The sequence below is a fragment of the Thalassophryne amazonica genome, chromosome 1 (genome assembly GCF_902500255.1).
Source record: "Thalassophryne amazonica chromosome 1, fThaAma1.1, whole genome shotgun sequence".
Classification (NCBI taxonomy): domain Eukaryota; kingdom Metazoa; phylum Chordata; class Actinopteri; order Batrachoidiformes; family Batrachoididae; genus Thalassophryne; species Thalassophryne amazonica.
The window spans coordinates 152,809,505-152,835,713 of record NC_047103.1 but is presented as its reverse complement, the minus strand read 5'-3'; the positions used below and the strand labels follow the sequence as shown (position 1 = coordinate 152,835,713).

Below are 26,209 nucleotides of genomic sequence, written 5' to 3'. Positions count from 1 at the left end.
AACGGTTCCATGTTGCAGCATTATGGGTTTTTACGTGCAGCCCTGCTTGGATGTGTACGTTTCAGGGGTAGATCCAGGGGTGGCGCTAGAGAGGCACTGGCCCCAGCTGAAATCTGGTTGGCCCCTGAAGTGCCCCTGTTCACTCAAAATGCATAAACTTACTGTGAATACCATTCCAGAACAGAAGGTGGCGGTAATGCACCATTAAGCTGGATAAATCCTCTAATCTATGCACCACAGTTTAAAAGAAATCTGAAAATTGTTGACTTTTTATTTTTTATGGTTTAGAAAACAACACACTGTTTGAACAATGAATAATCTGCAAAATATATTCAATGATGTATTTGTCCTGAAACTGGAGCCAACAGCAAAGAAATGACTAGTGAAGTGCTGCATGATACTGAACAGGGAACTGTGCCTCGACTAGAGAGGCCTAAACAACTACTAAATTAATCACCGACTATTTTCATCATCAATTAAGCAGCCGGTTTGCTCTGTGTCAGCCTGATCCCATCAGTTCTCAGAAGCTAAGCAGTGCAGGATCTGGTTAGTACTTGGATGGGAAACCTCTTCGGAACACTGGCAGCTGTGTGTGTTTCTCCTGGTAAAACTGGAGTTGTGTCAGGAAGGGCATCCGGTGTAAAACTTGTGCCAAATGCAAATGTGGATCTGGCTGTGTCAGCTGTGGCGACCCTGAACAAAAAAAGGGGCAGCCGAAAGGACAACAGCATTTTTAACATCAATTATAATTATTTTTAGCCATTTTTTTAAGTGCAAATTCTTTGATTCTAGCTTCTTAAAGGTGAATATTTTTAATGTTTGACCACCAATATCTTTCCTCCTTTCTGAAGAATATCTTTGGGTTGTGAACAAAACAAGACATTTAAGGACGTCATCTTGGGGTTAGGGAAATACTGACCAACATTTGTCCCCATTTTGACATTTTACCAATCAAACAGCTCACAGATTAATGGAGCAAATAATCAGTGGTTGCTGCCCTAGCTTGGATGCTGGACATATACAGTAGTGTTCAGAATAATAGTAGTGCTATGTGACTAAAAAGATTAATCCAGGTTTTGAGTATATTTCTTATTGTTCCATGGGAAACAATACCAGTAGATTCAGTAGATTCTCACAAATCCAACAAGACCAAGCATTCATGATATGCACACTCTTAAGGCTATGAAATTGGGCGATTAGTAAAGAAAGCAGAAAAGGGGGTGTTCACAATAATAGTAGCATCTGCTGTTGCTGCAACATGACCTCTTCAAGTATTTTTGACATATCCAAACTGATCCATGATACCTGGTATGCGATATATAGGCCCAACACCATAGTAGGAGAAACATGCCCATATCATGATGCTTGCACCACCATGCTCCACTGTCTTCACTGTGAACTGTGGCTTGAATTCAGAGTTTGGGGGCCGTCTCACAAACTGTCTGCGGCCCTTGGACCCAAAAAGGACAGTTTTACTCTCATCAGTCCACAAAATATTCCTCCATTTCTCTTTAAGCCAGTTGATGTGTTCTTTGGCAAATTGTAACCACTTCTGCACGTCTTTTATTTAACAGAGGGACTTTGCGGGGTATTCTTCAAATAAATTAGCTTCACACAGGCGTCTTCTAACTGTCACAGCACTTACAGGTAACTCCAGACTGTCTTTGATCATCCTGGAGCTGATCAATGGGTGAGCCTTTGCCATTCTGGTTATTCTTCTATCCATTTTGATGGTTGTTTTCCATTTTCTTCCACGTGTCTCTGGTTTTTTTTGTCCATTTTAAAGCATTGGAGATCATTGTAGATGAACAGCCTATATAGTTTTTTTGCACCTGCGTATAAGTTTTCCCCTCTCCAATCAACTTTTTAATCAAACTACGCTGTTCTTCTGAACAATGTCTTGAACGTCCCATTTTCCTCAGGCTTTCAAAGAGAAAAGCATGTTCAACAGGTGCTGGCTTCATCCTTAAATAAGGGACACCTGATTGTTCCACAAAATTGAACGAACTCACTGACTGAATGCCACACTACTATTAGTTTGAACACAATAGTTTTGAGTTTGTAGCGTCAACAGCAGATGCTACTATTATTGTGAACACCCCCTTTTCTACTTTTTTTTACTAATAGCCCAATTTCATAGCCTTAAGAGTGTGCATATCATGAATGCTTGGTCTTGTTGGATTTGTGAGAATCTACTGAATCTAATGGTACCTTGTTTCCCATGTAACAATAAGAAATATACTCAAAACCTGAATTAAACTTTTTAGTCACATAGCACTGCTATTATTCTGAACATTACTGTACTTTGCCCCTTTGTGCAAAATACGGCCCCTGCACTTGGAAAAATCCTAGCTCTGCCACTGGTATATCTTTGCTTTAATTGTGTATGTCCAGCGGTTGAAGGTCACCTCACCCGTCCTGCAGCCTCCATGGCCTGCTTGTCCTGCTTTGCAAAGCCCGTCAGCATCTTGGCCTGGAAACCACCCGACAGCGCGATAAATGGCAGGAAGCACAGGATGAGCAGTGTGAGCTTCCAGCTGAAGTAGAAGGACATGATGACGGCCACGCCGATGTTGGTTAGAGAGTTGACAATCATGCCGATCTGTGAGCCCGTCGCCTGTGCAGGAGATATGGTAAGAAGAGACAGATGATGTTGACAAGATGCTCCGTGTCACATTGGAGTTCTTTGGCCAGATCATATAAATGCAATTTTCTTCATATAACTTATGTCTTAATTTAGTAACCAAACAAACTCTAAAACATTTACCAACTTTCTCTGAGGTCAAGATCAAATTTCAAGAATACATTCCCGAAAATCTGTTTTTGAACACAAGGTTGTCTCCTAATTAAGTTTTCCAAAAAAAAAAAACTACAAATGTCATTCATGTGATTTGTTTTTTTGCCTAGTTAACTGTAGTTTTGTATCAAAGTTGTGATTTACCCCTTGAACTTGTGAAGCATCAGTGGCAAGACGTGTAGTCAACGCTCCGGGGCTGTTCCTGTGATCATCAAACCAGCCAATTTCTTGGCCCATCATGGCCTGGAAGCCCAGCCGCCGTAACCGGCGGGTCAGCAGCTCACCAGACTTGGAGAAAGCATAACCCTGCAGAATCAACAACAAAAAGTAAAACGATCAGTTTACTTTTAGAATGAGCTTCAACACAATGTATCAATGATGTAGGAATGTTTTCATTGATAGTTCTTCCTCAACAGGAAGTAAGTCTTCAATTATCAAACAGCATGTTAAAGATTAAAATTTAATTACACCCACACACACATACACACACACAAAAGAGTTCATTTGGCTACATCAGATGCTAATGATCTTGTTTGCCCTGAACAGAGGCAGATTCAATGTAGAGGACATCTGCACCAGGGATCTTCTTTAAATCTTCTTCAAGGTGATTGGACTTGAAGAATAACAGACCAGTACGCATAGTGCATCTTTTTGCAGATGATACTGTGTTGTGTTGATTAAAAGGGAGCAAGAAGAATGTAGAGAAAGAATACAGGGAATTGAAGATTAATAGGAAGAAGACATACATTTGTAAAGTTTATGGAAGAACTGCATTACAAAGTTAGATGTTAGCTTTAAGCTTCTACAGTGTAGTAGTGACAAGAGTGAATAGATATCCATCCATCTATCCATCTATGAGTGAATAATTCATGTCCCTAAAATCATAAAGAGAGAAAATCATGCAGAAATTATGGCTAATTGTCACAATTATGAGACAATATTAAAACCAGCAATGATGTGTGGGGCTGAGATATTGGCAGTGAGGGGAGTGCAAGAGATGGAATTTGATGTGTTGGATGAAAATACTGAGATGGATGTGTGGTGCCCCAAAGCCAGTCAAAATAAGAAATGAGAACCAGAGGAATAACAAAAGCAGGTCAGATGTGTAAGAAACTACAGTAAGAAAGTAAGCTGAGGTGGTTTGGATGTGATCAAATCAAATCAAATCAATTTTATTTATATAGCGCCAAATCACAACAAACAGTTGCTCCATGTGATGAGAAAAGATGACAAAAACATCCAGAGTGATAAGAATGCAAGCACATGAGGAGAGACAGGAGGAAGGCTGAAAAAGAGGTGGATGGGTAAATCATACTACAGCTTGCAGTGTGTGTGTGTGTGTGTGTGTGTGTGTGTGTGTGTGTGTGTGTGTGTGTGTGTGTGTGTGTGTGTGTGTGTGTGTGTGTGTGTGTGTGTGTGTGTGTGTGTGTGTGTGTGTGTGCCACTACTCCTTCAAGGTGCTTGGGCCAATTTCCAGCAAATTTGCTGTGTATGTGAACGTTGGCCCCAGAATTGGGGTTTGTTCTGACAAATGTCAAGTTCATTGTGTTAAGGGTCCAAATTTTGGTTTATCTGCCTGTTTAAAGGTAAAAAATAAAACTTGGCATACATATGGAGATAGGTTTAACAATTGCCCCGCAAGGTCAAATTTGCCATGGGTCAATCACTGGAGTCAAGGTCATGTTTGCCTGTCTGTCTGTTGACCTTGTCCTAATTTCAGGCTGGCCCTAAAATTGCCACCATTTAAAAATGTATTTTTGTCAAGGTCAAGGAATTTGATTTGCAACCTGATATGGACCAAATGTGGCACACACTGAGGTGGAATGCAGAATTACCCTGGCAAGGTCAGCCAAAGGTCAGTCATTTGGGTCAAGGTCATTTGGGCTAAATGGCAGATTCCCATAGTCATTACTGGTTACATGATGGTGGTTGATTAGACATTTAAACCCCAACAAACACAACGTGAGGAAAGAAATCAAAGCAGGGGGTAAAGACAGCAAAAAAAAAAAAAAAAAAAAATCCTATTCAATCTAAAAAAGCAGGCTGGAATACCACCTGTGCAATCTGGGTGAAGAAAGAGACCACACCAACCATGACGAAGAACACACAGATATTATTGATCTCATTCCTCTGAGCAACAGGATCAGCCATTGAGAAGGTCTACATACAGCAAATACAGAGAACAAAGATCTTTATGCATACAAATGCACATGTAAATAACCGTATTTTAGAAAATCAGGTCATGATTCTTACTGCCAAGATTTGACTGAACAGTAGGGAGTAGACGGGATTGACTCCCCCATTTATTGCAGCTCCAATGGATCCAAAAGTCATGTAGGGCCACTCGGGTAAATTGTACTTCAGGATTCTGGCAACTGGAGCGGGTTCGATAAACTCCTCCTCGTCCTCCATTGTCATGGGTTTCTGAGAATTTCCAAATGTGCATGCAAACAAGCAAGCCCACACAATGCCAAGAAACATTTAAACAAGGAGGGGTGCACTCAAACTGAACTTTTTGTGGCTTTTAGGTTGTTGACCTCCCTAAACCAGTCACGTGTGAAGTCCTGTGCACGCACACATGCACACACACCTTGGTCTCGTCCGCCTGCGGCACTTGATAAACCCTGGGGCCGACTTCTCCAGTGAAAGAAATGTTAGGTTCAGGAATGAGGTTTGACAGCTGGGATCGGGACCTTTGCCGAATTGATGCTCTGCAGAGAAAAAGTAAAAAAAATAAATAAATAAATAAAAAATAAAAAGTTATTTTATACAGTCAGTATTTCTATGTATTGTTGCACTTTACACAATATAATATAACTTCCACAGTGTGTAAATGTAAGGCAACAAGCCACAATTTTTTTTTTTTATTTTGACAATTTATGATTGAGAAACTTTAAGCAAATTTACAAGTTAATGCAAAGTAATAATAATAATAATAATAATAATAATAATAATAATAATAATAATAATAATACCATCTTAAAATTGCAATTCAAATCAACTTTAAATGTCAAGTTCAGTGCACTTAAATTAGGAAATGTAATTTTCTGGCGACAGAGGAAGCAGGAGTTCAAAACAGTTCTTCTGGGACATATGTCACATAAGATGAAAATGAGCTTTTTGCAAATAACTGGTGTTTCTTCATGCACAGTCATTGTTTTGGCCCTTTTAAAAATTTTTGTCTTCTTAACTTTTTTTTTTTGCATTAAAAGTACATTAGAACATGACAGTATTGCTTTTAATTTTGTATCATTAACTTTAAGAAGGCAAATGTTGTTTGTTCCCATAGCACATAACCGATTACCCGAGCCAGGGCTGGTTTGATTAAGAATCTGAAATCAAAACTTCATCTTCACAAACAAAGCTATCACCTCCCACATATCCTGGATTCCAGAGAACTGTCAGGGCAAAGCTACAGCTACCTCAAGAAGAAACACCTGCTATTTCTAAAGTGCTCAGTAGAAAACTGTAAATGAAAGGATGACTGCGGGTGCCTTTGCCTTGTCATTAAACTCTTCCTGATTTAAGGTTGTATTTCAATAACAACCATTTACATAAACTTATATAACACTGCAGCATCCAGACAGAAGGATGTGACTGTTGCTGTTGCCCTTGTACTTATTTTCAGGTGCTTGTAAAGACAGCGATAAAGGAACACGAGCTTCTTTTGCTGCTGCATCATTTTTTAAGTGGATGATAGTGTCAGCTAAATGGTCCAAGTGTTGAAGTTTAATAGGGTAATTAAGTAAATTAATTTGGTTATTTCTGCTGTGTCACTGCTCAATTTCAGCCCCAGAATGACTACAGTAATAATCCAATTTAGATGCACAGTCATGACTGCATAAAGGGAATATCATACACAAGCAAGCAAATGTGATAAAGGGCAGTGTGCGATTCCGAAATGTGTTTGTGTGGTACCTCAAGCTGGCACGATAACTGCCTGCTCTGGACAGACTGCGCTTCTCTGACATGTCTTCATTCTCAGCCACTAATAAAACACACATAAGAGAGGCGGAGAGTCACACAATACAGTAGCTAGTATCATGATAAACCTCTACTTTCTAACTTTCGACATCAACTTACAGTACATTTTCTTTCTCAGATCATAGTTGGAATTGGTTTTAGAATAGCAAAAACAGTGGGGCCCTATCTTGGCAGTCTATCTTGGCAATTCATTGGCAGCAAATATCAGCACAATCCAGGCTGTTGTGCATAAAGGGGCTGGATTAAGCCATCTAATTGTTCATGGGCATGTTTTGAACATAGTAAAAATCAACCACTGTGCCGGAGTGCGTAAGATTCTAGCTCACTCCTATTGGGATAATGCACTAAGAAATAAGAGGTTTTATGGTTAGGCAATAATTTTGCTTGCACAAAATGCACACTGCTAAAAAGAGGTGTTTAAAAACAAGTTAAAAAACCCTAAATCTGAGGGAAATTATCTTGCTGCACTGACAGATAATTTCACTTGACAACATGTCTTGAGTTAAGATTGTTAAATGTTGAATTAAGCATGTCAAACACTTAAAATAAGAAATTAACTCTTAAAACAAGATAAATTATCTAACACTCCTAAATCTAAATATTTTTATCTGGGTAAGAACCAAATAATTTGCAGTACAGGCATGCAGTGGGGAAAAGTAAAAAACTGCTATGGTAACTGCTATGATAGTTGTATCACTTGTTGTTACAACTGCTACATGTGAAGCTTGTTCACTGACCACCATGCAATAAGAGAAAGGAACGACTGGGAAGAACAAGTCCACACCAAGATGTGTAGACTTGCAGCACTGTTAACAGTAAGGTAAAAACTGTTCACCTTTACTCTGTGGTGCACTCTGTCTATGTGTTATAACCACAGAATGTACATGGACATATACTGGATATACTGTCCAGTACTGGACGTACTGGACATATACTTCACAACATCACCCATACATTTATGAAGAGTAGCTATAGTTGAAATGAAGCAGTGCTACATCTTGTCATCTAGGCAGTGCCTGACTCTGCCTAATTTAGACTCAGACTCACTTTTATTGTCACTCGACCCTTACAGGCAGAATGAAATGCAGTTTCTCCAGGTCTTGGTGTGGGACAATTTTTTTTAACCTAACCTATTGTATAAACTTTTGCAATGTACAATATGCGCACCCCTGTGGCCATAGAATATATATACAAGGCACAGGGTCGGCAGCAGCAGCAGCGTTAGAGTATTAAGAAAGTGACAATGTGCATGTTAGTGCAATGTTCACAGTTTGGTGGTGGATGTTGAACTGTTCAACAGTCTGACAGCATTCGGCTAGAAGCTGTTTTTCAGTCTGGATGTTTTTGCCTGGATGCTGCACAGCCTCCTTCCAGAGGGAAGGGTGTGAACAGAGTGTGCGCAGGGTGGGTGGAGTCTCGGAGGATGCAGGTGGCTTTGTCTCTACATCTGGAGATGTAGATGTCCCCAATGGGTGGTAAGCTGCATCCGATGGTCCTCTGTGCAGACTTCACCACCCGCTGCAGCGCTTTCTTCTTCGCCACAGGACAGGACACTCTCCAATGCACAGCTGTAGAAGGCCCTGAGGACCTCGGTGTTCAGTCCGGCCCTTCCCAATTTCCTCAGAAAATAGAGACGTTGGTGGGCTTTCTTGATGACAGCCATGGTGTTGGTGTGCCAGGTGAAAGTGTTGGAGAGGTGGACTCCAAGATACCTGATGGAGGAGACGATCTCCACTGCTGCTTCGTTGATGTAGAGGGGGGAGGGGATGGTGGGGACTGACCTGCAGAAGTCAACAACTATCTCCTTGGTCTTCTGGGTGTTGAGGATGAGGTTGTTGTCTCCGCCCCACTGTGTCAGGTTCTCCACTTCTCGCCTGTACGCTGTCTCATCCCCTTGGCTAATGAGCCCGATCACTGCTGTATCGTCTGCAAACTTAACAACAAGATTATTATTGTGCTGGGCTCTGCAGTCGAAGGTCATCAATGTGTACAGCAGTGGACTGAGCACACAACCCTGGGGTGAGCTAGTGTTCAGGATGATGGTGGAGGATGAGGTGGTTTTGATCCTGACATGCTGTGGCCTCCCAGTCAGGAAGTCCAGGATCCAGTTGCACAGTGCTGAGGGGGCTCCTAGTTCAACCAGCTTGGACACCAGTTTCTGCGGGATGATGGTGTTAAATGCAGAAGTGAAGTCCAGGAACAGCAGCCTTGCATAGGAGTCCTTGTTCTCTGTGTGGGAGAGGGCCTGATGCACTACAGTGGAGATGGCATCAACTGTGGACCGGTTTTACCTGTACGTGTACTGGTGCTCATCTACAGTCACATCGATGGTCTGCTTCAGGCGCCTCATCACCAGCCTCTCAAAGCACTTTGTGGTGATGGGCGTGAGTGCAAACTGGCCTGTAGTCATTGAGGCAGGATAGTGCAGAGGTCTTTGGCACAGGGATTATCCTTGATGTCTTGATGCACTGCGGAACTCTGGCTTGGGACAGAGAGGTGTTGAATATATGTGCCAGAACCTCAGACAGTTGGTGGTGCACAGTCTTTTAGGACCCTCCCTGGTAGTCCGTCAGGGCCCGTTGCCTTTCGGGGGTTACCTGTTTACCCAATTCCCACTCAACCAAAAATTGGGTAAACGGGTGTGTCATGTCGGGCGGCAGTCCGACCCCAGGAGCGGGTGGACCCACAATACAAACTCCCGAACCAGGCTTTGAGGTACAAGTCGTCATGTTTATTTCGGGCAGAGGTTCAGTACACAGGTTGTCAGAAAACGGAGCAGAGGAACAAGCAGGGTGAGGCAAAAAGGCAGTCATCTCCAGGCAGGGGTCTGATGCACGGGCAAACACTGGCATATAGGCTGAGGCAAAAAGGCGGCCAAAAACACAAAGCAAGGAACTGGTACACGGCAAGACTAATCAGGACAGAGAACAAAAGGCTGGAGAGTGTGCTGGAAGCGACAACAATCTGGCGAGGGACTGTGAGACTGTGAGGGTTTATATGCATGTGGACAAATTAGGAACAGGTGGTGTTAACAAGATGCACGTGAGAGGAAGGATGCAGAAAGGGGGCATGGCTAATGAACAAAGATACTATGTTGTGCAAGACAGTGAAGGAAGAGAACACAAGGTGGAGAGAAGCAAAGACAAAGATGTGTGAACAGGTGTCAAGAATGTGACTAAATGAAAACACAAAGTAGACTGGGACAAAGTGTGAGAGGAGGGCACAGAACTAGTGGAGTGACATGGCGTGACAACACAGACAGAGATGCCAGAGGGATGAAGACAAAAGTCAGGTGCAGCTAGGAGTGAAACACAAAACTAAGAACAGAGCTACTATGGGATATAATATTACTATGAACAAAAGTAACAATGAAAACCTAGGGCCGAAAAACATAGCTAGGAACGAGGCATGACATAACTGATCAGGAGACATGAAACAGAATACTAAAGCAAAACTAAACAAGTGATAACATAATGAAAACACAACTGACTGAAGAATACCAAATGAAAACCAGATGACAAAATCACAAGCCATGACACAAAAATACCAATACTAAAGATCAACAGAAATTAATAGATGACAACTGAATGATAAACAATGAAAACACAATCTGGCAGAACAAGAAAAGAACTAGACAATAGCTAAAGAATGCAAAGTAACAGAGAACCAAAGTAAATAGAACAGGGAATAAATACATGATAAATAGCTAATAAAACAGAACAGGAGCAGAAAGTGGGTCAAAGAAAGGGGAAGCAAGTAGACAAACTGATCAGGGCCAAGCATGACAGGGTGGAGCATGAACAAGACTGGAAAGACTTGGGTCAGACAAATGAAGCCTGAGTACACCCACCTACCTTAGTTAGCAAGCTACCAAAGCTTAACAGACTATGTAATTGTTTTGGGTGTTTGATTAATGCATATTTTGCAAACTGAACAGTAATTTAAATAACATACAATACAAACATACAAATGAAATAATACTAAAATTTCACTCAGTGGAACACTGGAGCACAGACATCTTTGATGGTCTGTTAGTACAAATAACTGCACAGCAAATCATACAGTCTCATTTGGAATAAAAAGCTCAGACAAGACCTACAACAGCTAGCACCACTGCTAGCTGTCTATGCTAGCTGGGCGCTGGACCCAGCACATTACTTGTCACTCACAGTGACCACACCCCTAATTATTCATAACTTCATGGCGTAAAATAATAACAAATTCATTTATGTGGAGCTTTCAAGAAAAATATTTTTCAAACTACATTACTATACCATATTTATATACAATGATTTACAACACCACATTAAAACCAGCCTGGTTCTTTGCGGTAGGTTGGAATATAAGGCACATTAAGTGACACTGGACCTACTTTGTCGAGCCTTCTCATTGAGAGCCTTGTCTCCTTGACTCTGCAGAGTTACGAGGGTGAAGTAGACTCCCTTCCTCACCAGCAGGTCATCGGTTTTGCCCCTCTCCACGGCGCGGCCATGCTCAAAGCCCACGATCACATCAGCGTTCTTTATGGTGGACAGCCGGTGAGCAATGGAGATGGTGGTACGGCCCATGCGTACCTACATGAAAATCACAATAATGGACAGGGCATGGTGGATCACGTTTGTGTAGAATGGTAAATGGACTACATTTAATATATTTTTCCATCGCATCAGACGTTTCACAGCACTTTACAATAAGAAGTAGATCTTCACACTCCAGATTGTCACGGCTGTAGACAGAATGTGAGCTTCCAGGATGCATATTGGTGAAAGTGAGAACAGGGTTTAAGTTTGCTCAAAAAATTAATTAAATCCAGTGGAATCATTCCTTTGGTGTCTCTGTGCAGCTCAAACACAAGCCAGGGCTCAATAAAAGAGCTTATAAGTTATTACTTTCATTACTTTGAAGCTGTAATGAATAAGATCAGTTACGTGGCCTTTTGGGTTTACTGTCAAAATGTTTCTAGTTCACTGGATGAGACAAAGCAGGTGACCCTGATGAAATTAAGCACACTGTTCCACGGCCAATGAACAAACTAGCCTCAAGACTTGTAGTGAAAACAAAATTTCACGGTCAGACTTACTTTATCCAAGGCCTCTTGGACCACTGCCTCACTCTCATTGTCGAGGTCAGAGGTTGCCATGTCCAGCAGCAGGATACGAGGATTCCTCACCAACGCTCGGGCAATGGCAATGCGTTGCTTCTGTCCACCACTCATTTGACCACCACCCTCCCCAACCAAGGTGTCAAATGTCTGCCAAATTCATAGTGAAGCTTCAAGTTCATAGAGTTGACCAACATGTTGTTACATGACACCTTGTGTAAAATTAACATCTGAAACTTCACCTGTGGCAGGTCCATGATGAAGTTATAGGCATTGGCCTCTTTGGCAGCAGTGATGATGTCATCCATGGAGACTCCTGGTCGGCCGTACCTTATGTTCTCAGCAATAGTGGTTGCAAAAAGCACAGGTTCCTGTTCCACAATGCCAATCAGAGAGCGAAACCACTGGATGTTCAGTCCTCGGATGTCATGACCGTCGAGGGTCACCTGAGACATGTGGCACAGAGGGCAGTTCGTGTTGCCAAAATTGATGGATGATGCTATTAAAGTACTTTGCTTTGCTGCTCGCAACAATGCCATTTGGATGATGGGGTTATTAGTCTTGTCTATAACCTTCACATTCAAGCTATGAGTGCATTACCTCTATGAAGAGACCTCTAATTGTTATAAAAAAAAAATTAAATAAGGCTGTTAGAACCTATTTGCTGAATAATGTATCAGAGAATCATGTATTTCTAGCCCCCTCTGGCAATCATTATTTTTGAAGCAACAAGAACAAAGCTCCTGTGTGTGAAGGAACTTTACATCTCAGGATTTGAAAAGAAACGAATACCTGAAAGAAGTGCAGTTTTTTGTCCAAAGAGGTCTTTTATGTACACCTCTTGTAGACTTAAAAGCAGCTGTACAGTGGCTGAAAGATCCCACTTCGAAATTAAGACAACACAAATACAGAGAAACCTTTGACACTCACAACAATACAGAGTTTTACTGTGCAAAAAAGAAGCCTTGTGTCAATTTTGTCCAGAAGCAACATCAACGAGGCATCTGAAATGGACATCACAAAGTGGAAACGTGTATTGTCATTTGCCAATCAGTATTCCAGATCTTTTTTGAAAGAAATGGACACCGTGTCCTCTGGACCAAAGAATTAAAGGACTAGCCAGACTGTTACCAGCTATAAGTCTAAAAAAACAGGTTCTGTCATGTATGGGGTTGCGTCAGTGCCTTTGGCAAAGGTAACTTACACTTCTGTGATGACAACATTAATGCAGAAAAATACATTTAAATTTTATTTGTTTACTGATTGTATCTCGGATTAAATGTAGGTTAGACATTTTGACTAGGAATTAGACAAATATACTCATAAGCATTTGTATGGTTGCAGTGTAATAAACAGTTGATTAACTGCTAATTAATAGTTAGTGTTTTATTATCATTATTAATGATGATAAGCAAATTTATAAATTATTAAATAATTTATAAATTAATACCTTAGTTAACATGAAGGCCCTTAGTAAATGATTAGTAAACAGTTAAGTCGTAATTTACTGTTTGGTAATGCTTAATGCTGCATCATAGACAAGTCTCTGAATGGTCTGTCAGTTAAAGGACATGTCACATATAATTTAACGCGCCATTCAACAATACAACATCAAAGTAGTCGTTGACGTATGTTATTGCTAATTAAACCTCTCACTTGGCGAGTCAGCAGGTGCATTTCCTGAAAGCGTTTTACTCTGCATTTCTCGTTGGGTGACGTCGGTCCGAGCAAATGCAGAAACAGCCCGATGGCAAACCGACAGAGTGAAACGAATGTTGCAACATCAGATCGTGAAACTGCTGACCGTTCATATGAATGTGATGGCTCAGCATTCCTTCAGATCAGTGGACATGATGAGCAGACACTTGGAAAAACTCGAGAATGTCTTCTTTTTCTGGAGCTTCGGGACTTTGTACCAGCTTGCAGATGTGCATGAGCGTCGCGAGCGCTGTCCAGTTCAGTTTTCCATACAGAGAGGAGACAGATGCTTCGCTCTTTTAATTTTTGAAAAAGTCTATCGAATTTTGGATCCAAAGGTGTGCTCAGTCTGCTGTCTATACTGGAGTAGAACAATGTTTTAATCCCGTTATAAATGCCGTCATGAACGTGCACATGGGACTCTCCACCACGCTGTTTTTACAGGCTGCCTGAACACACAGATGGATTTCTTACACTCAGACTTTTCACGATTACTGCAACACTTATGAGGACGCATAAAGCTGTTTTTAACAGGCTGCGTGCACGACTGCTCAACATGCACGCACAACACGTTTTCTCACAATGGAGAGCGGAGACCTGCTCTGTAATCACAACTGCATCCAAATTAACAGTTATCACTTTAAAAATGAGTCATCATGACATCACACTCTGCAATTAACCTGCAGCTCCGTTCTTAGCGTTAGCAGCAGTTTGTCTATATTCCGTTCAACAGCACACTGGGACGTTTGCTCAGAGTGATGTAAACACTGTCAGAAACAGAAAAAAAAAGTACTTTGTTTTTGGCAGTCTCCGTAGCGGTTTGTTTTGATTGGCGCATGCTGACAGAGTGTTCACAGAAGTGCACAAATTAATAAATTATCTATACATGACCTCTAAGAACCTAAATCTGACTTGCTTTGAATTCTGTGCAAAATGTCTTTTAAGGTCCTCCAGGCAGAATCTTCTTTTGTTTCTACACTCTTAGAAATGAAACATACACTCTTAGGCATAAAATGTTGAATTTAATTGATAAAGTTAAGGTAACTTTTTCCACATAACATTGTTAATTAAGTGCAAAACAACATTGTCATTGACATTAATTAAATCAAATGAAACATTATTACTTAAATCCTAATATTGTGTTGCACTTAACTGACAAAGTTATGTGGAAAAAGTTACCTTAACTTTATCAATTAAATTCAACATTTTATTTCTTAGAGTGTAGTACTTCAGTAGTGTCGTCAAAGTTGAATTGTTGCATGTGCTATAGTCAGTTCTCAGTTTGTCCTTGTTTTTGCAAGTGTTTTCTCAATTTGAAAAATGTTTTCGATGCATCTACCTGTTATTGAATTGGTGCAAGTGTTTTTTGTTTTGTTTTGTTTTTTTTATTTTTCAGGGTTGTGGCCTCTCTGGGCCACCATACACAGCTTACACTAAGTGTAAGCATACATATCAATAACATCAAACTAACCATTCCTTCTTTAGGGTCATAGAATCGCTGGATTAGCTGAATCGCCGTACTTTTCCCAGCTCCACTCGGCCCCACAAAAGCCGTGGTCTCCCCTGATTTCACTGCGATGCTGAGCTGGTCGAGGATCTGAAGTGAAATGATGAGACGTCACGACCAACATAACACCGACACAACATCACCGTTTTAGTCGCTGTGAAGCCAGTAAACATCTGAATTATTATTTTAAATTATATAACTCCTGAGTAGATCCTTGTCATTTGATTGGTGGTTTGTGTGTCACATGATATTGATCATTCATCCCGTTTATCATTTTGTTCCATTTATCATGCAATTTTGGTTCCATTTATTTTGTACCATTGCAAGCCATGACTACCGCCTGCTCACAGTAGCGATGACTGCGCTTAATTTAAAACCAAACATGGCGGGGTTTACTGACAGTGCTCATTCTTCCAAAAAAATTAAAAATCCAGTGCTCTGTAAGCCGTCTGGAGGCATTTGCAGTATTCGCTGGGAGATCTCTAGCTGAAGTAGAAGCACTGTCGGATGAAGAACTCGACAAATTTTTGTTGCGGTTTTTCACTGGATTGAGGAAAGAAGACAGCAGTCCGAACACGAAGCAGTCAATGCACAAGATCAGGTACGGACTACATCCTCATTTTAAGATTGTGAGAGATGTTGATATTACAAAAGCTGAGAAGTCTCATTGTTTGGATTGGATTGGTATTTAAAATTTGTGTTGGACTGTTTGGAACCTCTTGACATCAAAGGACCAGTGCCACACAACAAAACGGAAGCCCCTTTTCTCTTGTTTATAAAATCATAAAATATCAAATGAAAAGGATCTCTTTTAGGTGTTATATAAAACAAATAATGAATGTGTTTTCATTTGTGCAATGGAAACAATGGAAAGATGAAATGCTCCATTCAACAAGCCTCGTTGAATGGAGCATTTCATCTTTCACCTCATGAAACATTCTGATCATTGCACTCATAATCATTGATTAGTTGTATACTATGTCTATGAATGGAAATGTACTTGATTACCTTGACCTCAGGTCTGGAGGGGTAATAAAAGGTCACATTGTGGACTCGATATCTCCTTTGATCCTGTCAAGTTTATAGCCAGCCTCGGATAAACAATCTATCTCTGGTTCCTGATGGATGATACGTTTCAAAAACTGGAATGAGAATTCAAAATGTCCCATTTCACAGCGCAAACCATAAAATATTCTCACCCTGTCAATCGTCTCAAAGATGATGGTAGCAGCTCCACGGCCTGCAGCAAAAGCCTCGAGACATGGGGAGGCCTGCCCCAAATTCATGGCTGCTATCAGAACACCAAAAAAGACCTGCAAAAATAATCAGCAAAGTCACCCACGCAGAGTTATAGGCTTCAGCGGCTGCGACTGGAGAGATTATCCATACAGCTAGTTTACATATTGCTTCACTAGTCAAAGCTTTTATGATAGATTTGTTTTTTGTTTTTTAAGTACAGAACCGAGGCTCAAATCTCATATACATGTAGTGAGGAACTTGGCCAACACACCTCTGACAATTTTGAAGACTCTATGAGCTTCAGTGGCTGTGACTGAAGGGCTATGCATACAGCAGATTTTACATGTTGCTATCACTAGTCATAGTTTCATGGTAGAGTTGTTGGATAGAACAAAATCTAGGCAAAAGTGTCCCACATGCTGCTGCTGAGGGAAGCCACCAAGATATCGATAACTACCTTGGAGGAGTTACAAGAGTCAATGGCTGTGACTGGAGAGGTTATGAAGGCATAAACATCTGTATGTTGCTTCAACAGTCACAGCTTTGTCAGTATGTTGTTAAAAGAAGAAAATCTACAAATAATTTCCCACATGCCTCTCGTGAGGGAAACCACCAAGATACCTGTGACAACTTTTAAGCAGTTACAAGCTTGATTTACTCTGATTTCAGAGACTATGAATGCATTTATTTTGCATGTTGCTTCATCACTCATACTTGACTTGAAAGTTGGCAAAAAAAGAAACTCTATGATCAAGGCTCCCACATTCCTCTCATGAGGGCAGCGCTGGGCACAGATAACCAAAAAATTAACTTCGATAACAGATAATCAGATAACTGAAACATTATCTTGATAAAGATAAAACGATAAACCACCCAAAAATGTACTGGAAGTTACAGATAACCGATAAATTCCAGCATTGTCTCCTATGTAGTTACAACTACTACAAGCTGATTTTGAGTTTTAACACCATGATCGCTTTTGGAAGCATCAAAAAGCGACAACAGACCCAAACAATGAATCAGCACTTCTGCCTTTGAGCGTCCTGCACCCTGCTGGAAGCTCCAGTTTACTACATGGCTTCCAGCACAGATGTAACTGAGAAGAGCCAGGAAGCTCAACTCTAATCAATCACAGCGCTGCCATCAGGCCGAGGTTTTGGGAAATAAAGCCCTGCTGAGTTATGTTTTGGTATATAAATAAAATGAATACTGATAGAATAACTCTATTAATGTTAATTCTGTCATTTGTGCAAAGTTAAGATATAACATATATCTTTTAATGTTGAATAATGCACTAATTCTGAAGTTTTGTAACAAACACAGACAGATGGCATTCTGGGTAAAATGTGCCTCTGCTAACACTGATTGGTTGACTCATTCATTCTATGTAAACCAACATGTTAATGTGAGGTGTGTCGTGTTTAAATGTGCTTTTGTAAAATATGCCATTTTTTATTTGTTAAAAAAAAGGCATTTTCAAAAAAAAAAGCCAAGTTGTAATTAGATAACCATCTGATATAACCGGTGTCACAATAAATAGAACACTGCCAACTACTGGTGCCAGTGCGAGTTTTGGCCCTTTTCCAGCTGATTTTTCATTCGTGTGAGAATTTTTTGGATCGCACCAAGTTTCAGGTTAATCGCGCGTCCTGCATCGTTTAGTATACATGGAGTAACGAGCTGCGTTTAACATCTCACGACCACCTCCTGATCTCGTATGCTCAGATGAAAATCAAACCTGTTTGATATTCTTGTGCCTATGCAAACACCGCAGACCTGTCTTGTAATGTTTTTTGTTTGTTTTTTGTATTGTTTTGTTTTGCTTTTAACTTTGATGTCTCCCATTGAGAGTTTTTGTAAATTAAGTTTGAAAAAAAGCTTCAGTTTACGTTTTGCTTCTGGAAACACGAGTCCGACGTGGTTTTTTAACGTACAATGTATGTGAGAACATAAATCGGGCGCTCTGAACTTTTACACCGTGCGGTTCTCTGGTACAGTGTCTGCACAGCTTCCGTCTGAATATTCTCTCCTGTCATGAACGTACTGAGATTACCTTACTGAGATTACCCTATCCTACCCATAATGCACTGCTGGGCACAACATGCCCACACTAAAACCTTCAAAATTAACACATTACTTTAAAACTAAAATATATATCTGATATTTTTGTTGTGTGGGCCGCTGAAGAGGAGGTACTGCTGGCCCACCACCACCAGATGGTGCCCTGCTTGGAGTGCGGGCTTCAAGCACGAGAGGGTGTCGGAACTACTAGAGTGACAGCTGTCACACATCATCAACACCAGCTGTCACTCATCAACTTCATCCTCCATAAAAGCCGGACTGCAACTCCATCTCCCCGCCGAGAAATCAGCTACCGTTCAGGTAATCGTTCTCTGCTGTAATTTTCTGAGTGTTTGAACATTGTTCTGTGTGCAGCCGTTTTTCCTGTGGATACAGTCTGAAGCTGGATTGGTGGATTGTGTGAGCACGACGTCTTCGCCTCTCACTCCTTCCAGGGAAGAGACTGACAGGAGCTGCACGGGTGATTCTATATCTGGAGGTGGAGGTTTTCCCTCCTGGAGGAATCAAACACCGTAAGATTGCTGGGTGTGTGTTCACACACCCACCACTAACTGTTTCTGTTTCTGCCAGCAGTACGGGGTCTGACTGCTGAAGACAGTGGCCACCTGGGGCGCAGGGCTTGGCAGCTCCGGTGTTCTTCAGATCCGTTGGTGGTGGAGGTTGTGTGGGATCCGGTTCTTCTCTTGCCAGACGTCTTCTATCTTCGAGCCTGCCCACACGTCACCTTGTGTATAATTGACAATCCACAATATTGTTATTGTCTGTATTTCATTGTGCTATTCACAACATTAAATTGTTACTTTTTGGCTTATCCATTGTCCGTTCATTAACGCCCCCTGTTGTGGGTCCGTGTCACGACACCTTCCCAACAATTTTCCTTTTATAAAACTTCAGAAGTGACGTTAATTTAAATAACATGTCCGAAATAAGTTTGGTTAAATTTGAATCATAAGTTAAAAATGTATGCCTCTGGATGACTTGGTGATATTGCCCGACGCGCGATCCGTCCGCACGTCTTTCATTAAAAAATCTCCTTTAACAGTGGAATATCCGGATAAAATGCTGAAACCGACTTCTTCTGAAACTTCTCTGTTCTCTCACGACGTCCTGGATCAATAGAGCCTGAATGTGAGGTTTTCAGCTTGAACAGGCTGATGACGCTGCCTGAGAGCGCTGAGCGATGTCTCGCACCGTGAAAAGTCCTTAAAGCGACAGTCTCACCTCAAAATCTCTCATCAGACGTTAAACTTTCACTGAAAACCAGCTTAATTTTTCGAACCGTGTCCACTTCGATGTGTCTCACAGGTTTAGAAAAAAGTTTGATCAAACAACGCGCCAGTCTCTCAGCAACTTCTCAGACAAAGGAATTCCGACGAGGGGCTGGATGACTCCTCCCACAAGGAGTGCTCACAGGCGAATGACGTCACCGACAGGCGTGGAAAAACTCACGCATGCGCACGAGGGTTCAAGCATGTCTGACGTAAAAACATATGAATGAAACCCATACAGTTTTTGAAAAAAATAAAAAGGACCATTACTTTATTGACAGCCCTCGTATATATACAGTGAGGAAAATAAATATTTGAACACCCTGCGGTTTTGCAAGTTCTCCCACTTAGAAATCATGGAAGGGTCTGAAATTTTCATCTTAGGTGCATGTCCACTGTGAGAGACATAATCTAAAAAAAAAAAAAATCCAGAAATCACAATGTATGATTTTTTAATAATTTATTTGTATGTTACTGGTGCACTCCTAAGATAAATGAAGAATTTCATTCATTATTTATTCACAGACAGACAGACAGACGACAGACAGATAGATAGTGCTCAGCTGTGTGTCCTCACCACTTTGCCGTGGTCAGGATCATAAAATCTCTCCAGCAGCTGCACACTGGTGCTCTTCCCACAGCCACTGCTGCCCACAAAGGCCAACGTCTGGCCCTGTTTCACGGACACGTTCAACCCGTTCAGGACCTGAATGTCCGGCCTGGTGGGGTAGGTGAACTTACAGTCAGTGAACTCAATGTTCCCTTGGAAGTTATCCTAAAATATGAGGAAGGGCAGAGGAATGAAAGGGTTAGGCTTGTTTTTGTTGTGTGAGAAGGGCACCACCTCCTGCCCACAAAAAGTAGGTCAGGCAAGTCATGTGGTATTTATTGTGCAGACATTATCACTGGTCTGAGCTATCCCTTCATTCTATATATGACTCACTCATGATGGATGTAAATTAAAAAGGAATGTAGATAATAACTTTGCATGTGCATCCTTTTGAATGTGTGATGAAAAGCCAAGATTTCCTTACGCCCTCTGCATGTCATTGTGCATAACCTGTGCATGCCGTCTATACCCATTTGTCTCCTTTGTCGCTGTAAACGCTGATTTTAGGCACACGGTCAAGCAGCTCGAAGAAGCGTGCAGCCGAAATCTTGGCCTTGGCGTAGTCTGGGGGTGTAAGAGAGGCTCTTCCGAGGGCTGTGCCGCTAGTGACAATGGCAGAGATGACCCTGAGAGAGAAACAAAAATGGAATGGAATCCTCGCCCCCCAGGGAAATATGTTCTCTTCATTAAATGAGTTGGTGTGTGCTCATGCTCCACCTTTTTACTAATTTATGGGTTGGCCAGAAGTTGGCCCCATTTGGCTTTCAAACCTGCTCTTTAGAAAACCTACGGATGACGGGTTTGTCCAGTATATATACAGTCTCTGTTTGGACAGAGCGGCCATACACACGAAATGCAATCTGCGCATTACATTCAAATGCACTGAAATACTGTCAGAAAATCTCATATCCAAAATGCTCGTGTGTTTAACACTTATCATCTCACCTGAAAACCAGGCTAAAATGAAGCCCCTCTTGCCGAACAAGGTAGCCTCCAAACCTATAGGAGGCAGAGTTCGTCAAAAAGATAACACACTGGGCAAAACCGTAGCAGGCGCCGTACACGTTGGCTTTCTTTAAGGCTGCATGGTACGGATCATCCAGCTGGGCCTCAAACATCTCGACAAATTTCTTCTCTTTCCCCAAACCGGCGATGGTCCTGATGTTGTTCAGAGCCTCGCCGGAAATCTGAAAAGGATTCATGTTGGGATTATTAGTACTGGAGATTGAACAGCACAAAGCATGACTAGATAAGCATTTAATATTCATGATTTTTATGGGCCACTCCTTTGTAAATGTTCAGGCACAAACAGCGCCCCCTATGCTTTATGGTTTTCTTCTTTTGAAAAAGTGCAGTGTTCTTACACTGCAAACAAGGATTTGGTAGCTGCATTGAACTTGAACAATATCTTTAAAATCTGAGGGGGAATATGATAAAGTGTTTGTTCTGTTCTTATCTATATCCAATTTTCTGCTGCTGAACTGAGCCAATTTTCCCGTGAAGATTAAAAATTTAATCTAATCTGCTTTATGTGGAAATTCACAAGGGTGAGGTCACTGCAGGGAGATCATTAAAACTAAAACTGTGTCAAGAAAGTTCACCCTTATTTGACTTTTATATATATATATATATATATATTTTTTTTTTTTTCTTTGACTGTGAACTTGACAGCTCTTGCTGCACTGTCCTCAACTTTTTTCTATTTAATAAGCCTATTATGTCTGCATGATAAGCAGCAGCAGCTTTGCTTGGATCTGAAGCCTGGAACCGGCATTCCAAAGGCTAACTCAGCAAATTACATCACACCAAATACAATACAACTATCCACAGATGTGCCTTCAGTATGTGGGAGAAAAGCTGAAGCCCGGATGCCCAAAATAGACTCCGTTGTCAGACCATCTGTTATCTACCTTCAGTAGACAAGTCATCTGATGTCACTTCCCAGCTGAGAGAGCAGCTGTATTATGGATAACCCTTTGACTTTGTCCCTTTAAATGTTCCAGCTGTGATATTTTCAAATCAACACACCATAGGTGGGTGAAAACGGTTCCATGTTGCAGCATTATGGGTTTTTACGTGCAGCCCTGCTTGGATGTGTACGTTTCAGGGGTAGATCCAGGGTGGCGCTAGAGAGGCACTGGCCCCAGCTGAAATCTGGTTGGCCCCTGAAGTGCCCCTGTTCACTCAAAATGCATAAACTTACTGTGAATACCATTCCAGAACAGAAGGTGGCGGTAATGCACCATTAAGCTGGATAAATCCTCTAATCTATGCACCACAGTTTAAAAGAAATCTGAAAATTGTTGACTTTTTATTTTTTATGGTTTAGAAAACAACACTGTTTGAACAATGAATAATCTGCAAAATATTCAATGATGTATTTGTCCTGAAACTGGAGCCAACAGCAAAGAATGACTAGTGAAGTGCTGCATGATACTGAACAGGGAACTGTGCCTCGACTAGAGAGGCCTAAACAACTACTAAATTAATCACCGACTATTTTCATCATCAATTAAGCAGCCGGTTTGCTCTGTGTCAGCCTGATCCCATCAGTTCTCAGAAGCTAAGCAGTGCAGGATCTGGTTAGTACTTGGATGGGAAACCTCTTCGGAACACTGGCAGCTGTGTGTGTTTCTCCTGGTAAAACTGGAGTTGTGTCAGGAAGGGCATCCGGTGTAAAACTTGTGCCAAATGCAAATGTGGATCTGGCTGTGTCAGCTGTGGCGACCCTGAACAAAAAAAGGGGCAGCCGAAAGGACAACAGCATTTTTAACATCAATTATAATTATTTTTAGCCATTTTTTTAAGTGCAAATTCTTTGATAGCTTCTTAAAGGTGAATATTTTTAATGTTTGACCACCAATATCTTTCCTCCTTTCTGAAGAATATCTTTGGGTTGTGAACAAAACAAGACATTTAAGGACGTCATCTTGGGGTTAGGGAAATACTGACCAACATTTGTCCCCATTTTGACATTTTACCAATCAAACAGCTCACAGATTAATGGAGCAAATAATCAGTGGTTGCTGCCCTAGCTTGGATGCTGGACATACAGTAGTGTTCAGAATAATAGTAGTGCTATGTGACTAAAAATTAATCCAGGTTTTGAGTATATTTCTTATTGTTCCATGGGAAACAATACCAGTAGATTCAGTAGATTCTCACAAATCCAACAAGACCAAGCATTCATGATATGCACACTCTTAAGGCTATGAAATTGGGCGATTAGTAAAGAAAGCAGAAAAGGGGGTGTTCACAATAATAGTAGCATCTGCTGTTGCTGCAACATGACCTCTTCAAGTATTTTTGACATATCCAAACTGATCCATGATACCTGGTATGCGATATATAGGCCCAACACCATAGTAGGAGAAACATGCCCATATCATGATGCTTGCACCACCATGCTCCACTGTCTTCACTGTGAACTGTGGCTTGAATTCAGAGTTTGGGGGCCGTCTCACAAACTGTCTGCGGCCCTTGGACCCAAAAGGACAGTTTTACTCTCATCAGTCCACAAAATATTCCTCCATTTCTCTTTAAGCCAGTTGATGTGTTCTTTGGCAAATTGTAACCACTTCTGCACGTCTTTTTTAACAGAGGGACTTTGCGGGGTATTCTTCAAATAAATTAGCTTCACACAGGCGTCTTCTAACTGTCACAGCACTTACAGGTAACTCCAGACTGTCTTTGATCATCCTGGAGCTGATCAATGGGTGAGCCTTTGCCATTCTGGTTATTCTTCTATCCATTTTGATGGTTGTTTTCCATTTTCTTCCACGTGTCTCTGGTTTTGTTGTCCATTTTAAAGCATTGGAGATCATTGTAGATGAACAGCCTATATAGTTTTTTTGCACCTGCGTATAAGTTTTCCCCTCTCCAATCAACTTTTTAATCAAACTACGCTGTTCTTCTGAACAATGTCTTGAACGTCCCATTTTCCTCAGGCTTTCAAAGAGAAAAGCATGTTCAACAGGTGCTGGCTTCATCCTTAAATAAGGGACACCTGATTGTTCCACAAAATTGAACGAACTCACTGACTGAATGCCACACTACTATTAGTTTGAACACAATAGTTTTGAGTTTGTAGCGTCAACAGCAGATGCTACTATTATTGTGAACACCCCCTTTTCTACTTTTTTTTACTAATAGCCCAATTTCATAGCCTTAAGAGTGTGCATATCATGAATGCTTGGTCTTGTTGGATTTGTGAGAATCTACTGAATCTAATGGTACCTTGTTTCCCATGTAACAATAAGAAATATACTCAAAACCTGAATTAAACTTTTTCACATAGCACTGCTATTATTCTGAACATTACTGTACTTTGCCCCTTTGTGCAAAATACGGCCCCTGCACTTGGAAAAATCCTAGCTCTGCCACTGGTATATCTTTGCTTTAATTGTGTATGTCCAGCGGTTGAAGGTCACCTCACCCGTCCTGCAGCCTCCATGGCCTGCTTGTCCTGCTTTGCAAAGCCCGTCAGCATCTTGGCCTGGAAACCACCCGACAGCGCGATAAATGGCAGGAAGCACAGGATGAGCAGTGTGAGCTTCCAGCTGAAGTAGAAGGACATGATGACGGCCACGCCGATGTTGGTTAGAGAGTTGACAATCATGCCGATCTGTGAGCCCGTCGCCTGTGCAGGAGATATGGTAAGAAGAGACAGATGATGTTGACAAGATGCTCCGTGTCACATTGGAGTTCTTTGGCCAGATCATATAAATGCAATTTTCTTCATATAACTTATGTCTTAATTTAGTAACCAAACAAACTCTAAAACATTTACCAACTTTCTCTGAGGTCAAGATCAAATTTCAAGAATACATTCCCGAAAATCTGTTTTTGAACACAAGGTTGTCTCCTAATTAAGTTTTCCAAAAAAAAAAAACTACAAATGTCATTCATGTGATTTGTTTTTTTGCCTAGTTAACTGTAGTTTTGTATCAAAGTTGTGATTTACCCCTTGAACTTGTGAAGCATCAGTGGCAAGACGTGTAGTCAACGCTCCGGGGCTGTTCCTGTGATCATCAAACCAGCCAATTTCTTGGCCCATCATGGCCTGGAAGCCCAGCCGCCGTAACCGGCGGGTCAGCAGCTCACCAGACTTGGAGAAAGCATAACCCTGCAGAATCAACAACAAAAAGTAAACGATCAGTTTACTTTTAGAATGAGCTTCAACACAATGTATCAATGATGTAGGAATGTTTTCATTGATAGTTCTTCCTCAACAGGAAGTAAGTCTTCAATTATCAAACAGCATGTTAAAGATTAAAATTTAATTACACCCACACACAACACACACACAAAAGAGTTCATTTGGCTACATCAGATGCTAATGATCTTGTTTGCCCTGAACAGAGGCAGATTCAATGTAGAGGACATCTGCACCAGGGATCTTCTTTAAATCTTCTTCAAGGTGATTGGACTTGAAGAATAACAGACCAGTACGCATAGTGCATCTTTTGCAGATGATACTGTGTTGTGTTGATTAAAAGGGAGCAAGAAGAATGTAGAGAAAGAATACAGGGAATTGAAGATTAATAGGAAGAAGACATACATTTGTAAAGTTTATGGAAGAACGCATTACAAAGTTAGATGTTAGCTTTAAGCTTCTACAGTGTAGTAGTGACAAGAGTGAATAGATATCCATCCATCTATCCATCTATGAGTGAATAATTCATGTCCCTAAAATCATAAAGAGAGAAAATCATGCAGAAATTATGGCTAATTGTCACAATTATGAGACAATATTAAAACCAGCAATGATGTGTGGGGCTGAGATATTGGCAGTGAGGGGAGTGCAAGAGATGGAATTTGATGTGTTGGATGAAAATACTGAGATGGATGTGTGGTGCCCCAAAGCCAGTCAAAATAAGAAATGAGAACCAGAGGAATAACAAAAGCAGGTCAGATGTGTAAG

At 41.1% G+C, this 26,209-nt stretch overlaps 1 protein-coding gene across 1 annotated transcript in view; it reads right to left on the bottom strand.

Annotated features, from left to right (window-relative positions):
- LOC117515812 (bile salt export pump-like) overlaps positions 1-25,405 on the bottom strand; it is a 40,965-nt gene extending 15,560 nt beyond the window's left edge. The window contains exons 1-14 of the mRNA XM_034176545.1: positions 25,250-25,405; positions 24,722-24,925; positions 21,232-21,473; positions 20,756-20,912; positions 20,257-20,451; positions 12,125-12,328; positions 11,862-12,032; positions 11,154-11,355; positions 6,716-6,785; positions 5,382-5,508; positions 5,051-5,221; positions 4,853-4,957; positions 2,942-3,103; positions 2,414-2,617 (exon numbers count right to left, since the gene is read on the bottom strand). Of these exons, the coding sequence (XP_034032436.1) occupies positions 2,414-2,617; positions 2,942-3,103; positions 4,853-4,957; positions 5,051-5,221; positions 5,382-5,508; positions 6,716-6,785; positions 11,154-11,355; positions 11,862-12,032; positions 12,125-12,328; positions 20,257-20,451; positions 20,756-20,912; positions 21,232-21,473; positions 24,722-24,925; positions 25,250-25,345 (2,310 nt within the window). The 5' untranslated portion in view covers positions 25,346-25,405. The remainder of the gene's footprint in view (positions 1-2,413; positions 2,618-2,941; positions 3,104-4,852; positions 4,958-5,050; positions 5,222-5,381; positions 5,509-6,715; positions 6,786-11,153; positions 11,356-11,861; positions 12,033-12,124; positions 12,329-20,256; positions 20,452-20,755; positions 20,913-21,231; positions 21,474-24,721; positions 24,926-25,249) is intronic.
- Positions 25,406-26,209: the final 804 nt, after the last annotated feature.